This window comes from Callionymus lyra, chromosome 8 (assembly GCF_982586985.1).
Source record: "Callionymus lyra chromosome 8, fCalLyr1.hap1.1, whole genome shotgun sequence".
NCBI lineage: Eukaryota > Metazoa > Chordata > Actinopteri > Syngnathiformes > Callionymidae > Callionymus > Callionymus lyra.
This window is the reverse complement of record NC_141825.1, coordinates 5,210,517-5,226,322: the sequence shown is the minus strand read 5'-3', so window position 1 is coordinate 5,226,322 and position 15,806 is coordinate 5,210,517. Positions and strand designations below refer to the sequence as shown.

At 37.2% G+C, this 15,806-nt stretch overlaps 1 protein-coding gene across 8 annotated transcripts in view; it reads right to left on the bottom strand.

Annotated features, from left to right (window-relative positions):
• The window catches only part of LOC148073452 (pleckstrin homology domain-containing family A member 7-like), a 127,404-nt gene extending 119,025 nt beyond the window's left edge, over positions 1-8,379 (bottom strand). For 4 of the 8 annotated variants that reach the window (XM_087798150.1, XM_087798151.1, XM_087798147.1 and 1 more), the window contains exons 1-3: positions 8,212-8,379; positions 8,013-8,089; positions 7,847-7,904 (exon numbers count right to left, since the gene is read on the bottom strand). In XM_087798150.1, coding sequence (XP_087654276.1) covers positions 7,847-7,904; positions 8,013-8,089; positions 8,212-8,294 — 218 coding nt within the window. In that variant the 5' untranslated portion in view covers positions 8,295-8,379. The remainder of the gene's footprint in view (positions 1-7,846; positions 7,905-8,012; positions 8,090-8,211) is intronic. The other 4 variants (XM_087798149.1, XM_087798154.1, XM_087798155.1 and 1 more) reach the window with 1 other exon arrangement.
• Positions 8,380-15,806: the final 7,427 nt, after the last annotated feature.

Sequence of the window (15,806 nt, the reverse complement as noted above, 5' to 3'; positions counted from 1 at the left end):
TTACTGTCTGGGACCGGAGAAGAACCTTGTTTGATCGAGACTGAAGTTTGTTGGTTATATAATGGCCGGGGGTCAGTTTTTTACACGACAAAAACTTTTATTAAACGTCTTCTCTGAAGGATTTTCAAATACTAAAAATACTTTTTTATAATATTAATGGTTTAATTTAACATTTCAAATGTTGAAACTTTAAATTGTTTTATTGAAATGCTGTTTTTAGGATTTAATTATTTATTTATTTTAATTAATATATTGAATTCGTTTTTTAATTCTACTAAATAAAAATATTTTCAGTCTCTTTTCAAAATACTTTTTTTTCTAGTTTTAATTTACTTTCTAAATAAATAAATATAAAATATAGTTATAGTCGATATAATATATTATCATTATTTTTCCACATAGAGTTTAAGTTTTAATTCCATTTATTCAAATAGAAATTTCCTAAATGTGTTGTTTTTTAATTCAAAGGCTTTTCAATTTAGTATAAAACATCTTTATAAAAGTGCCAAAATGTTTCTATTGAATTTAAAAAACGTACGAAAAGAAATTAATTTATGAATAGTAGTTAAACATGAATAGTTTCTTGTTGAAGTGAAAGAAGCAAGACAATCACCAAGGCAGCCATTTCTTCAGTGCCAAAAATTCATTCATTTAATTTATTTATTTTTACTACTTTATAAAAAAAACAACTAATGCAACCTTTCATTACAGAAACTATTGAATCCAATTAATCTGATGACACTAATATACTTCCATTACTTATACTATCAAGTATTTTATTAATCATTTTCATGCGTGTACTATCAGTCTTCATAAATATCAAACCTTTCTCAAAATAAAAATGGTTCATTTTCAAATGTAGGCACTAGTGTAAATGTGCTCATTAAAACTTTGTAAAAATTATTGTACAAGTTCCTGTTTAAAGACTTTATCATTAATTGAATCAATCCGACCAATCACAGATGGGATCTGGAGTCCATCCCAGCTACACAGGGTGAGAGACACACATTGGCAGACAAACACTCACACACTTGTAGACAATCCTGAACCATAAATTAACCGGTGCTCACTGTGGGAGGAAACCAGAGTGTCCAGGGAGAAAAGACATATGCATGTTTAAAATTGTACTTAAATATTTTTTGATGATTCATATCCTCGTTATTTTAACGACGGCGAGTCTTTTGATAAGAACAATTTCAATGTAGTAAAGAGCAGGTTGTCCTTGATAGAGAAGAAGCTTCCGGTGATTTTACTAAAGTGGTTCAGTGAGTTGCTCAAGTGGAGTTTTCTGAATACAATTGCTGTCCCTTTCCAGTCTGGCTCAGCCACAGAGACATGAATGATGTCTGGACGCTATTGAAATGAGGGAGGAAACCAGAGTGCGTGCAAGACACTGGGGGGGATCATGGAGCCTTGACACCTACAGGACTCGGGTCCACTTCAGACGACACCACCTTCTTCTCCGACAGAAGCCGGTCCAGTTCTAAGTCACCATTTCCTTTTATAAAGATTCTGATCCTGTCGTCAGGACGTGACACGAAATAAAGACTAATTTAGAGAGTTTTAGAGTCGTGCGCTCATATTACAGTCATTAAGGTAGCACTTTTTCAAGACCGCCCCCAAACAGACCAGACCTGCACAACATGATCTTCTCTGCACGATAACTCCTCCAGAAATTCCAGAAATATCTAATCATCTATAAAGCCACCCAGGGGCAGTGATGGGTTCACTGAGAGGGAGTGAGACCAAGACAGCAGAGTTGGAAAGTAAGTCAGTTTGAAGACAAGTCGAGTTTCAGTTCGTTTTTTTGAATGAATTTGAACACTGACGTCACCTGATGGAAAAAAATGTTTGATTATTAACGTCCGTTTCAACTGTCAGAAAGTCAGTGATGTTGAATGAATAACTGCCAGATATTGAAACCAAAAAAATCACCCACTCAGCAATTTCTTCAACAATTCTTGACAATATCTTTATAAACCACTATAATACATAACAGCAGCCGCCGACATGTTACCTCCCCCTCGCACACCCGGCAGTCCTTGAACGTCTCACAAAGGCCTTTACTGAGAGTTTGCAACAAAAATCAAACTTTAAATTAAAAAGTTTTTTTTTTTTAAATGCTTAAATTCAAAGAAAAAATATTCTAGCATCTGATGTTAGCATTTGACTTAAGAATCTAACATTAGCATCTGATGTTGGCATCTGACTTTTGCGTCTAATGCTAGCATCTGATGTTAACATCTGAAATAAGCATGTAATGCTTACATCTATTGCTTGTATCTGACGTTAGCATCTTAAATTAGCATCTGATGCCGGCATCTCATGTTAGCATCTAATGCTAGCATCTTAGCATTTGACTTAGGATCTAACATTAGCATCTAATGCTAGCATCTGACTTTTGCATCTAATGCTAGCATCTGATGTTAGCATCTGATGTTATCATCTAATACTAGCATCTGATGTTAGCATCTGACTTTTGTATCTAATGCAAACATCTGATGCTAGCATCTGATGTTAGCATCTGATTTTAGCATCTAATGCTAGCATCTGAATTTTGCATCTAATGCTAGCATCTGATGTTAGCATCTGATGTTATCATCTAATACTAGCATCTGATGTTAGCATCTGACTTTTGTATCTAATGCTAACATCTGATGCTAGCATCTGATGTTAGCATCTGATTTTAGCATCTAATGCTAGCATCTGATGTTAGCGTCTGAAATAAGCATGTAATGCTTGCATCTAATGCTTGCATCTGATGTTAGCATTTGACCTAAAAATGTAACATCTCATTCTTTTATCTTGTTTATATTTTATTTTTGAATTATTATATTTAAATCGGATGTTTTTTTTAGTCCATTTCCTCAAATAGTGCTCTGTAGAAATGTTATACATGTATAAAACTCAATAAAACATTCATAAATTAAGTATTTATTCACATTAACTTCAGTAGATGAATCTCCTGGTTCATCTTTAACTGCAAATAAAAGATTCATTTTCAATCCGCAGCATGTTTGAAAACAACACGAGTGACCTTCAGGAAGGTTCGTCTGTGTAAGACGTTATACAAATAAAGTTTGGAAACATATTTCGGATGCTCGGCTGAAACCCTGCAGGGCTGCTGCACCAGCAGAGCCGCTGGATAAATAGTCGTCCGACGGTGAGCGGATATTGGACGTCACGTCGGGTTCCGCTGGAGGTGGAACAGCTGGGAGGAGACGGAGCTGCTGGACGAGTCCATCATCCCAGTTATTTCCTGGTCGTGACAGAGACCCAGGAAGGGGGTCGAGGGGAACGTCCCGGCATTTCAGCAGGAGACGCTTAAACTAAAAACCACTCTGACTGTGCGACTTCGGGAGCTTTAAGAGGATTCAAGTAAAATATTTAGTCGAATATTTTACCCTCTGTAGGCAGGAGTTAATATTTATACGATATCTCAACGTCTCTTCTAAAAACTCTGAGCAATAATTCCGAGCAAGTTCCTTCACGAGTCTCCTCTGGATGTCAGTGTCACTGTCATCAGTGAGCAAAGAAGCACGGATGCTCCTCCAATGATGGAACACTAATAGACTCAGGGACTCATTCATTCCTCGTGCTATTCGATTGTTTAATTCTGAGTTTGAAGGCAGGAGTTGAATATAATGTTATGAGCTAGTGGACAGCTTCAAATACCTGGGTGTTCACCTCAACAATAAACTGAACTGGTCCACACACATCGACGCCGTGTACAAGAAGGGCCGAAGTCGCCTCCACCTCCTGGGGAGACTGAGGTCCTTCGGAGTGTGCAGACCACTTTTAAGGACTTTCTATGACTCCGTGGTAGCCTCTGCTATCCACTACGCTGTGGTCTGCTGGGGAGCAGGCAGCACGGACCGGGACAGGAAGAGACTCAACAGGCTGGTCACGAGGGCCGGCTCTGTCCTGGGCCGCTCGCTGGACTCGGTGGAGGTGGTGGGAGAGAGGAGGACACTCTCCAGACTATCCTCCATCAGGGACAACGCTCTTCACCCACTGCACCTGACCGTGGAGGAGCTGGCCAGCTCCTTCAGTGGCAGGCTCAGACACCCCCAGTGTAGGACGGAGCGTTATAGAAGGTCCTTCATCCCAACTGGTGTCAGGATATTTAACTCTCTACTTTAAATATCCTGATGCTAATCCGTAGTGTGTTTTTTCTTCTCGTGTGTTTTATTTTATTTTTTGTTTTTATTTTTATTTTATTTTATTTTATTCTATTTTATTTTGTTATAATTTGTATATTTTTAAGATCGTTTTTATTTTATTTTGTATTATCTCTTCTATTATTCTTTTTACCCTGCACTTTATTTTTTTTTTCTCAACTATGCTGTTGTAAAAGTGTGTTTCCCCTCTGGGGATGAATAAAGAGTTTCTATTCTATTCTATTCTAAGTAAGTCTTTGTATCATTTTTTTTTGTGTAATTTCCTTATATTTTCCCTTTGTTCTTGTTTTATGGTTTAATAAAGTCTAATCTAATCTTATCCAAGAGAGTCAGGAAGCGGCTGACAATGGAAAACCAGGAAATCAAAGGTGTTTGTCTTCTGGCTCAGCTCTTTGATCAATCAGTCGCTCTTCAACTTTTATAGATATGATTAGATCTTAAGACGGGAAATGACAGAATCAACAATTCATGTTTAACACATTATTAAGAATCCTGTCATCAAAGAGGTTCATCCATCTACAACAGATCTACATCGATAGATAATCTTTATTGATCTGGACCAAGTGTGGCCCTTTGACCTCCCGAGGGCCATGTGACTACAGTCAAACTACAAAACTGATTTGTAAAAGCAAGACATTTTTATTTGTCCTTAATTGAAAAAACTAATTTGAAATAAAATGCATTTTTAACTCATTGATACGTTTAGTTGTCTAATCGTTTATATTGAGTATATTTTGTGTAAACTTTTTAAATGCAGGTTTTAATGTCATATCAAGATTTTTATTCTCCGTCATAGTTTTACCTTACCTTATTTGACAGTCAAACAAATGCTAGTGTTAGTTATGTGATGAAGTTTAAACAAGCAGCAGCAGAACTATGCAAACACAGACCAGATTAACCTGCACAACAAAATCCAAAATGAGACTTTCCACTTAAACCGCTACATACACACAGCTGCATCACCAAGTTCACTGAGAGGGTGTGAGATCCACGTTGAGAAGATCTAACCCTGTAATGATATTAAACAGCATTGTATAAATTCTTATTTCTTCATGGATTTTAATTTTGCTTTTAAATCTTATTTTGTTTTAATTGTAATTCTTCTAGGGTTTAAACGTCAACAAAGTGTGACTGAAATACATTTTTTTGTATTAACAAAATATTCACAAGGTTTGTCAATTCTTTCGTTGAAATTATTGGTTGCTAGATGGCAGCATTCAATACACTCTGAGCTACTAAAGAAAACAATGAAATCCCGGTGATGACAGTAGACTGCAGCAGCTTTTATAAAGCTGATGTTTGGACATATTTTGGTTTGAAAACAAACGTATATCTTAAAGCAGTTGATGTGGTCTGTACATTCTGCAACACCAGAGTTTGGTACTCGACAATACTACACATATATACTTGTTACTACAGGATCACAAATGTCACATCGTTGCTTATGTATCGGATCAACAGATTCCTGCAAATACACATGCTATACACACTGCAGACCAGTTACACTCGCAGCAGCTTCGCTCGCCATTAAAACATAAAAATCGGTCTACAATGCAATTTCTTTTCTGTGAATTCCTCCCGTACTGGTGATCAACAGGACGAGGGAAGCAACAGGACCATTTTAATTACGTCGCTAAAACAGAAGGTTTTGAAGCTCCACACACCGACGAGTGGCCGCCGGCAGATTGGCTGCCAAGTTACCAGCTCAAAGTTGGTATTGAAGGAGAAAAACGGGACGCGATGAAACGACATATTAAATACATATTATTTCCGAGGCTGTAATTTAGAATAATTGCCAGAGCTGAACGGAAAGCAGAAAACATCAGCACACATCAGGCTCGACTCCTGCAGAAGTTAATTACCATCAGTCCACGAGCAAAACCTGGCCCCGCGCCCGACTGCTGGAGATTCAAAGTCTGCAGCGACAACATGGAAGAGTCGCTCAACCAGTATCATCAACGCTGGGGGGGGGGGTCAGGACGCCACGTTTTATCTGCAAAATTGTGTTTGCTAACAACTCCAAGATGTCTGACGAATGCAAGAGCGCCTGACGAACGCCGTCATTAATTACCGCACGCAATTATGACCATTATAATTAGGCCTGTGAAGATCCTGAAAATACAATTACAGCCGTCGCTAACCAACAAACTTATAATGAGGACAATTATCAGAGTAAAAACAGGAATTTGAAAAGCTTTTGTTTGTTTATGTCAATGTGATACGAACTTATATTGCGTCATAATGACTTTTCCCTGCAAATTGGTGTATATTTATCAGTAATTGCAACTTTTTTTGTACATTTTAAGCATTTTTTTAAGAAATCTTTCTGTGTAGTCTAGAAAGTTTATACATCTTCTGAAAGTAGAACCTGCTTATATTACAGTCAATATGGTATAATGTAATCCTAACATCTTTTAAATCCACGACCATATGACAAAGAGGAAAACTTTTGGTCGGAATGGTCTTAAAATGAACATCAAAATCAAATGAGGGGCCACAGATCATCATCATCAGCCTTGAGTTAGACACTAAAACAATCTACATGCAAGGACAGAACAAGTTCATGTAACTCTTTGTAATATTTACACACTGTGTAAAAACAAAGGCCAAGAATCCGCAGATTATTCAAGTTTAACTTCCAGAATGTGGTTCCTTGTGGAATCTCTAAACGGCTTAAAGGAATAACTTTCTACATGGCCTTGGATAAAATCTGCTTTTGTATTAAAAGTTAACAATATATTATGGAAGATATGGGAAGTATTTTATGACTTTTTGGTACATAGAACATTTGATTTGAATGATTTTATTAATATAGAGTTGAGCTTGAAATGCTTGTTTTTTTATGTATTTAAGTTCATGTGTAAGTTTTCATTTATTTTTTTATTTGTGTTTGTTATGTTTACCTTTTGTGTGGGTTGTAACATCTAATACTAGCATCAAATGTTAGCATCTAACATTAGCATCTAACATTAGCATCAGATGTCAGCATCTGATGCTAGAATCTGACCCTGGTCTGGAAAAGCGCTATATAAATACAAATTACTTACTTACTTACATTGGCATCTGACTTAAAAATCAAACATTAGCATCTAATGCTTGCATCTGATGTTAGCATTTTACTTAAGAATCTAAATTTGCATCTGATGTTCGCATTTGATTTAAGAATCTAACATTAGCATTTAATGCTAGCATCTGACGTTAGCAGCTAACGTTAGCATCTAATGCTAGCATCTGACGTTAGCATCTAATATTAGCAAAAAAAACAACCATTTATTGATCCATTTAAGTAAAATTTGCACATTTAGAGAAATAACTATTTGAAATGGACACAAAACGTCTTAATATAATGAGTCAGTGATGTTTTTATGTATTGGATAATCACCTGTATTGACCCCGACAAACTATAATTACGGTAATAAAAAAAACAAGTGTTGACTATGTAATGGGAGTGGTCATAATGATATGGCCATTTGGTGTGCACGTTATGATCAAAGACGTTCACTTTCATTTACCCAATAAAAAAACACAAGTATGGAAAGCAGAAAGGTCAGCGGGGGGTCAACAGGTTAGTCCCGCGAAAACGCCGTTTAAATCCGCCCTGCGCGCGGCGGGAATAATCCACGGTAATCCGCACAGGTGACCCCGGCGCACAGGTGAGCACTTACTCGATGAAGAAACTCGCTCCTTCGTCCGAGAATCCTTCCTCCCATCCGCGCGGAAGGTCTGCAAATGGAGACGAGCGTGTGAAAGTTTTGCTCCCCTGGGTTGGGCCCGGAACATGTTCGCCAAAAAAGTACCCCTCGAAGCAGAACCCCTTTTGGGCGAGCTCACCTGAGCGGATCATGTGTCCGGAGTTGACCGGCTCTCCGGAGCGCGGGTGCAGCCAGGTGGTGGTCCGTGTCTGCTCGCTGGAGCCCCGGGGAGAGAGAGGAGAAGAAACACCTGTTACACCGGAGGAGGAGGAAGCGGCGACAAAACTCCCGCGAACACGCCGCCACACGTCCAGCTGAAGACCCCCCGCCGCACTCACTTGATGAAGAAGACCCTCCCGTCCCCGCACACGCCGTAAGACCAGAGCTCAGGTAGGGCGTCCTGCCCGAGAGGAGCCGCCATGATCCGGTGTGAAGTCCTCGTCCACCTCCCTCCCACTCCATGGAGCTCCCGGAGAGATCCTGCTGCTGATGCTGCCTTCAGGGACGCACGGAAATCGCAACTCTCTACCAAAACGACGCATTTTATTAGCAACACCGTAAATGTAACATTTAAAATACATTAATATCATATATTTGTAATTGTTTAGACACAAATAATCAGTTTGTCTGTTTGAATCGGGGTTTAGATTTTATTAGGGGCCACATTTTACACCATTGCCAATAACAGGTGTTTTACGACGTCACAGGTTAACGTCAAAATTACCATTTCAATTTAATCACAATAAGAAACTTTAATTTCCATCGTTGTAAACATAACATAGGAATTTACAGAATAAAAGAATGAAATAAGAAAGTAATAAAAACAGAACTATGCAGCCATTCTGTGACACCTAAATGGTTTATCAAATTATTCAAATATTTGTATTTTTTTGCATCAGATGATACAATTTCATTATAAATTATAATGCTAGCATCTGGTATTAGCATTGAATGCTAGCATCTAATGTTCGCATTTTTTGTTATGTAAACGTCTCATTCTATTATTAAATGAAACGTCAACATCTTATGTAATTATGTTAACATCTAATGCTTGCATCTTATGTTAGCATTGTATGTCAGCATCTAATGTTAGCATTGAATATCAGCATCTTATGTTAGCATTGTATGTCGGCATCTTATCTTAGCATTGAATATCAGCATCTTATGTTAGCATTGAATATCAGCATCTGATGTTATCATCTAATGCTAGCATGATATGTTAGCATTGAATGTCAGCATCTTATGTTAGCATTGAATGTCAGCATCTAATTTTAGCATTAAATATCAGACTATTATGTTAGCATTGGATATCAGCATCTTATGTTATCATATAATGCTAGCATGATATGTTAGCATTGAATGTCAGCATCTTACGTTTGCATTGAATGACAGAATCTTATGTTAGCATCTAATGTTGGCATTGAATGTTGGCATCTAATGTTGGCATCAAATGTTAACATCAAATGTCAGCATTGAATGTTAGCATTGAATGTCAGCATCTTATCTTGGCATAAAATGTCAGCAATTTATGTTAGCATCGAATGTAAGCATTGAATGTTAGCATCAAATGTTAGCATCTTATGTTAGCATCGAATGTCAGCATCTAATGTTAGCATGTGATGTAAGCATCTGATGTTAACATTGAATTTTAGCATCTAATGTTAGCATTGAATGCTAGCATCAAATGTTAGCAACTCATTTTAGCATCAAATGTTATCGTTGAATGGCAGCATATAATGTTAGCATTGAATGCTAGCATCAAATGTCAGAATCTAATGTTAGCAATTAATTTTAGCATCAAATGTTATTGTTGAATTGCAGCGTCAAATGTTAGCATTGAATGCTAGCATCTAATGTTGGCAAATATGTTCAAAAAGACATTAGATTCTAACTATTCAAATATTATTTTGAACCTAAATGAAATTTCGTCCAGAGTAAGTTTAGAGTTTAAACAGCATTTAATTAATAAATAATAATAACTAAACAATATCCAAATAAATAAAGCTGTAATTTATCATCAGTAGTTCAATTCATGACATTTTTGTCTTTGTTTTTCTGCAGATAAACAAAAAACAACTAGTATTATCTTCTTGGCAGAGGTAATAATGAAACATTCTTTCTAAAAATACATGTTGAATTTATGTTGAAATATGTGATGGAAAATCGTTGACAGCAAGAACAGGATATAATCTAAGTAGACACTTAAATTAACACTAAACACTAATTTTTACCAGAAGTAAAGTTGGATTTTTGTACGTTGAATAAGAGTAACACGAGTAAATGTCATCAGTGACTCTCCTGCACACACAGCAACAAACAAACCAGTTTTCACTGTGAATTCCTGCTGACTGTGTCAACAGCTCAGGTGAGCGGCGTTCCTGGTGAAGCCGGGAAAATAAGAGTCGCGAGCACGACGCCACACGTCTTGGGTTGGAAATGGAATCAAAAGTAGAATATTCCCATCGGCTCGGAATTCCTCGCGAGTGACTCACACACTTTCAGATGGATTTCTTGGTTAAAACCGACATGTTTGCAGCAGGTAGATACACCTGAGGGCGGCCGAAACATTATGACCGCCTGGAATTGTTGCTAATAACCTTTTGTCATTTGAGTAGAATAACAAAATAAAACTGTTATATGTATTTTATGAACACAAAAATATGATTAAAAGATCATTCAAAATAATTTGTATTATTATTATTTATTTATTATATACTATTATTTTTATTTTAAAGAAAAATGATATCGCTTGTGTTTCATTTACATTTAATTTAATTAATTGGCCAAATATGTTTTACTTTTTGTCATTTTGCAAAAGTTCTAATTCTAACTTTAATTCATATATTACAACCGGTAAAAAAATAATTATGAAAAGCTACAAATACAATCACCTTTTTTAACCTAAAAATATGATTTTTAAAATTTTCCATTATGTTTTGAATACTATTTAACTCGGTCAGACGTGGACGTTCAAATGTAATGGTTTCAATATTTGAGTGTTTACACTCATGGATCCTTCAAACTGCTGACTCGTCGTCTCCCTCTGAGACTCACTCACGTAAAAGAGCATCTGTCGCTCCTTCTCTGAACTGCTGAGCACGAGGGTTTGAAGGGCAGCTGAAGGTCGCGCTGGAATTTTTTTTGTTTTTTGTTTTTTATGGATTGAAAAATTTGAGAGTCGAGTCATGAATCGATCAGAGGTCATGTGACTCTGCGGAGCCTCGTGATGGGTCCAGCTATTGATCCCAGTGTGGAGATGCTGCAGAGAACACACACACACGTACACACACACACGTAAATACACACTAGGACACCAGCTCACACACAACACCCAAAAAAATGACACAATAATGACACAAGAAAACATAGCACACATGTGAAAACACACGAGGTTGTCATCACTTCTAAAAAAGTTCTACACAAAAATGTTTCATCAGGTGACTCATCAGACATGCGGCTGTTTGTACGTTAGCGACCTCTAGAGGTGGAAGAAGAGATCTTTGATTTTTACGTTGACCTTCATATCCTTTATCACCACTTTCTGTCACACACGCACCAATACAGTCATACCTACACGTAGACTCGTGCACACACACACATGCATACAATCATACACACTGGCAAACCTACACATAGACTAACACACATGCACACGCGTACACAAAGACAAACACACACTCATAGACTTAAACACGCAAACACACACGCACATACATACATATACACACACACACAAAGACATATAAACACACATAGAATTAAATACACTTACATAAACATACATACATACATGCACATACAAAGACATACAAACACACATAGAATTAAACACACAAACATACATACATATACACACACACACAAAGACATACAAACACACAGAATTAAACACACAAACATACATATATATACACACAAACACATACAAACGCACAGAATTAAACACACAAACATACATACATATACACACACACACAAAGACATACAAACGCACAGAATTAAACACACAAACATACATACATATACACACACACAAAGACATACAAACGCACAGAATTAAACACACAAACATACATACATATACACACACACAAAGACATACAAACACACACAATTAAACACACAAACATACATACATATACACACACACACAAAGACATACAAACACACAAAATTAAACACAAACATACATACATATACACACACACAAAGACATACAAATACACAGACTTAAACACACAAACACACGCACAAACATACATACATATACACGCACACAAGACATACAAACACACATAGAATTAAACACACATACACAAACATACATACATATACACGCACACACAAAGACACACACATAACTAAATATAGACTTCTACACACACACGGACACACACACTTAGACACAGACACCCAAAAATACACACACACTCACACATAGATATACAAAAACTCTCACATACACACAAAAAAACACAGACTCACCCACAGATGGAAACACACACAAACACAGTCACACACAGACAAAAATATACAGACACACACAGACACACACACACAACCATCAGTGACTTCCAGAATTGAAGAGCTAAACAGACAAACACTGAAGCAGGATTCTGGAGGAGGATTTGACCCGACAACCCTCCCACTGCAAACACCTGAGGCCTCCGTCCACAAAGAGCTGCCAAAGGGCAGAGAGTCACATGTTTGTGGAGAGACCAGTTTTTACTTCCTGCTCAAGATGTCTGTGCGAGTGTTGAACCTGGAGAGACGAAGCGTTTGTGACCTTTGTTTTGTGTTATCGCTCTAGTTTGTCGACACGTCACGAGGGAAGTCGTTCCAAACACGTCGGACAGAATTCCAGAGAAGCTCCTGCAGATCAGGTTTGTCAGCAACTCACAGCGACTCCATCCGTTGTGGAACACCGAGACGTTCTCCCGCCAGAGTTTGCTCCGATATAGACGTGTGTGTGTGTGTGTGTGTTACATTAACATCAATACTAGTCATTTTAAATAATAAATACATTTATTTTTGTATTTATTCTAACGTGATGAAAAGTTAAAAACTCAATTCAGCTCAAATGTGTAACTTTTTTTTCTAGTATTTGAAAAACAATTCTTGCATGTTGTATTTAAGGATGTATTTTGAACTTGAAATTCAACAAATTTAACTTAATTATTTATTTATATTAATTAATATTTGTGTTTTTATAACCTTAAAATTCCTGCCTGAATCAAAAATGTGTGACTCAAACAATCAAATTTAAATATGTGTTTATTTAAAAAAATATAATTTGGTCAAATGTATTATAAAACATTTATATAGTGAGTTCGTATAGTTTACGCTGGACAACAGGTAAATTGTGTTACTCTGCTGGCCTCTAGTGGACAGTTGCGGTAATATTTCTTTTGTTTGTTTTTTTAACAGCGACACGCAATTATTGTAGCCAATAGAGTATTTCTAGGGTTCAACGTGTAAAGCATTTAGCAAATTATTAAATATAGAATACTATTTTAGCGTATTATTACCAGTTAGAGTGAAAACGAATTTTTTTTTTCGAAATATATAAAGAGTTAAACAAATCCAAAAATAATTCACATCAATTATCTGTTTAAATTTTACATTCATTCATTCATTCATTTTCTACTGCTTTATACCTTATAGGGATCGCGGGGAGACTGGAGCCTATTCCAGTTTCATTGGGCGAGAGGCAGGGGACACCCTGGACAGGACGCCAGTCTGTCTCAGGTCACACAAAGACAGACAACCTTTCACACACACACTCATACCTACGGACAATATCCCAAAGTTCTCATCAACCCCTGTATGTTTTTGGACTGTGGGAGGAAACCGGAGTGTCCGGAGTAAACCCATGACCAAGAAAATCATGTCTCATCAACACTAACAGAAAAGGCTTTTTGTGTTTAATTTTTCTTCACCTGACAGGTCTGTGTTTATTGATGTTTTAAAATTTAATAAAAATAATTTAGAATTGTATTTTTAATACATTTATGATCAAACACATGTCATACATTTGATATAAAAGGATCTTAATTTTATTGATATGCATTATTAAATATTAACAGCATTGTTATTTGTATCCATTTAGAAAAATCAATTCTTAAATTTTATTTAAAGTGAACGTTTTTGGAGAATTTCTCTATTTCTATTTATTTGATCGACAGGTTGAAAAATCATAAACTTGTATTGTGTGGAAAAATATGATTGTTTTCTCTTTATTTATTTGATTGATATTCTTGGATTTATATCAAAAAATCAACGATACACGTTTTTTTCATCCGTTATTCATATCTATTAATTTTGAGTGCGGGATAATGTCATATGAATAGTTGCCATGGAGACCCATTGAATAATCTTCTGCATAGAATCTGTGGCGTGATCGAAAATTGTTGTGAAAGTTGCGTAGATTCATTAGTATTAATTTTTAGTTAACATTTTCTACCTAAATGATGTTTTGTTTCTGGAGAAGCTGCAGGAGAAGCTGCAGACACAATAGATGTTGCATCACCAGATAATTATGACTCTGGAGGGTGTGTGTGCATCAGTGTGTGTGTGTGTGTGTGTGTGTGTGTGTGTGTGTGTGTGTGTGTGTGTGTGTGTGTGTGTGTGTGTGTGTGTGTGTGTCAGTGTGTGTCAGTGTGTGTCGAAGAAACCTCAGCGCTGCTGCAATCATCTGCAATCCTTTCCACGCGGACGCTGGTTGCTAGGCGACGCGAGGAGAGGACCAGAGGTGAACCAACAACCTCAGACACAAAGAAGATTCCTGAAAAGAGAGGGTCGATGACGCGCAACCAGGAAGCGCGAAACCACATGAAATAAAAGACGTTCATGTTAAAACTCTCCCTAAGATGACGTTTAATTATGATTAATTATCAATATTATCAAGTTAATTATTCACTCCCACGTGTTTTCACTCACCTCAGAGGTCAGGAAAGCTCAACGTTGAAACATATTTCTTTAAAGTTAACTCAGATGCTAACTATCATGCTAATGATAATCGCAACTTTGTCCGTAAATTATAAACACACACTCACCGGTCCAGAAACACACGCCCCCTGCTGGGCGGAAGAACCTGTCCTGAAAGGCGATCAAATAAAACGAATTGTTGTTTTTTTTTACTCCATTTATTTTTTATTTTTTAAGTAGGTTGAAAACAAAGTTTGGTGAATAAATAAAATTCATTATTTTAATTCATATTCAAATGGAAAAGCAAACAATTATGATAAAAGTTAAAAACGTCTTAAAAATTAATTTTATTTTTTTTAAGTTTGATTTTTATGCAACTTCCTGTTTGAAGCTCCCCTTCTTCCTGTTGTTTCCTCTGGGCGCTCTGGTTTTCCTCCCACCGTCCCTAAACACCCACACGATGGCTCTGCCGGTCTCTTTTCATAGTTGACCTTTCGTCTAATGTATCGGTGACCTGTACAGGGTGTCCCTGCCCATCACCCTGAGTAGCTGGGACCCTCCATGGGCAGGTTATACATGGGAATATGAAGGAATAAAGTTTGTTGTGTCGTTTAACTTCCGTCTCTTCAGCAGTTTTCACGAACAGAAGCAGGAGTTCAGCAACGCTACGAGCATCTGTGGTCAAAATAGAACAATCGTGTCGAACTCTCGCTGTTTGTGCAGATAAACGTGCGACACATCAGTGTGTAACACATCATCACTGTGTAACACATCATCAGTGTGGAGCACGGGCGAGCAACACAAACCCCTGAAGCCCGCGGTGTGTGTTGCTAATTGATTCCAGGCCTCAGGAGTCGTTTCATCAGCAGCTCGTGTGTTTTCTCTGGTCTTACGACACACTTGCAGCGCTTACACCCGCGGCCTGCTGGGAAATCACCGCGGCGTGCTGATTGGATAACGAGGGTGGAGCTGCTGATTGACAGCTGCTTTCATGTCCAGATCTGAC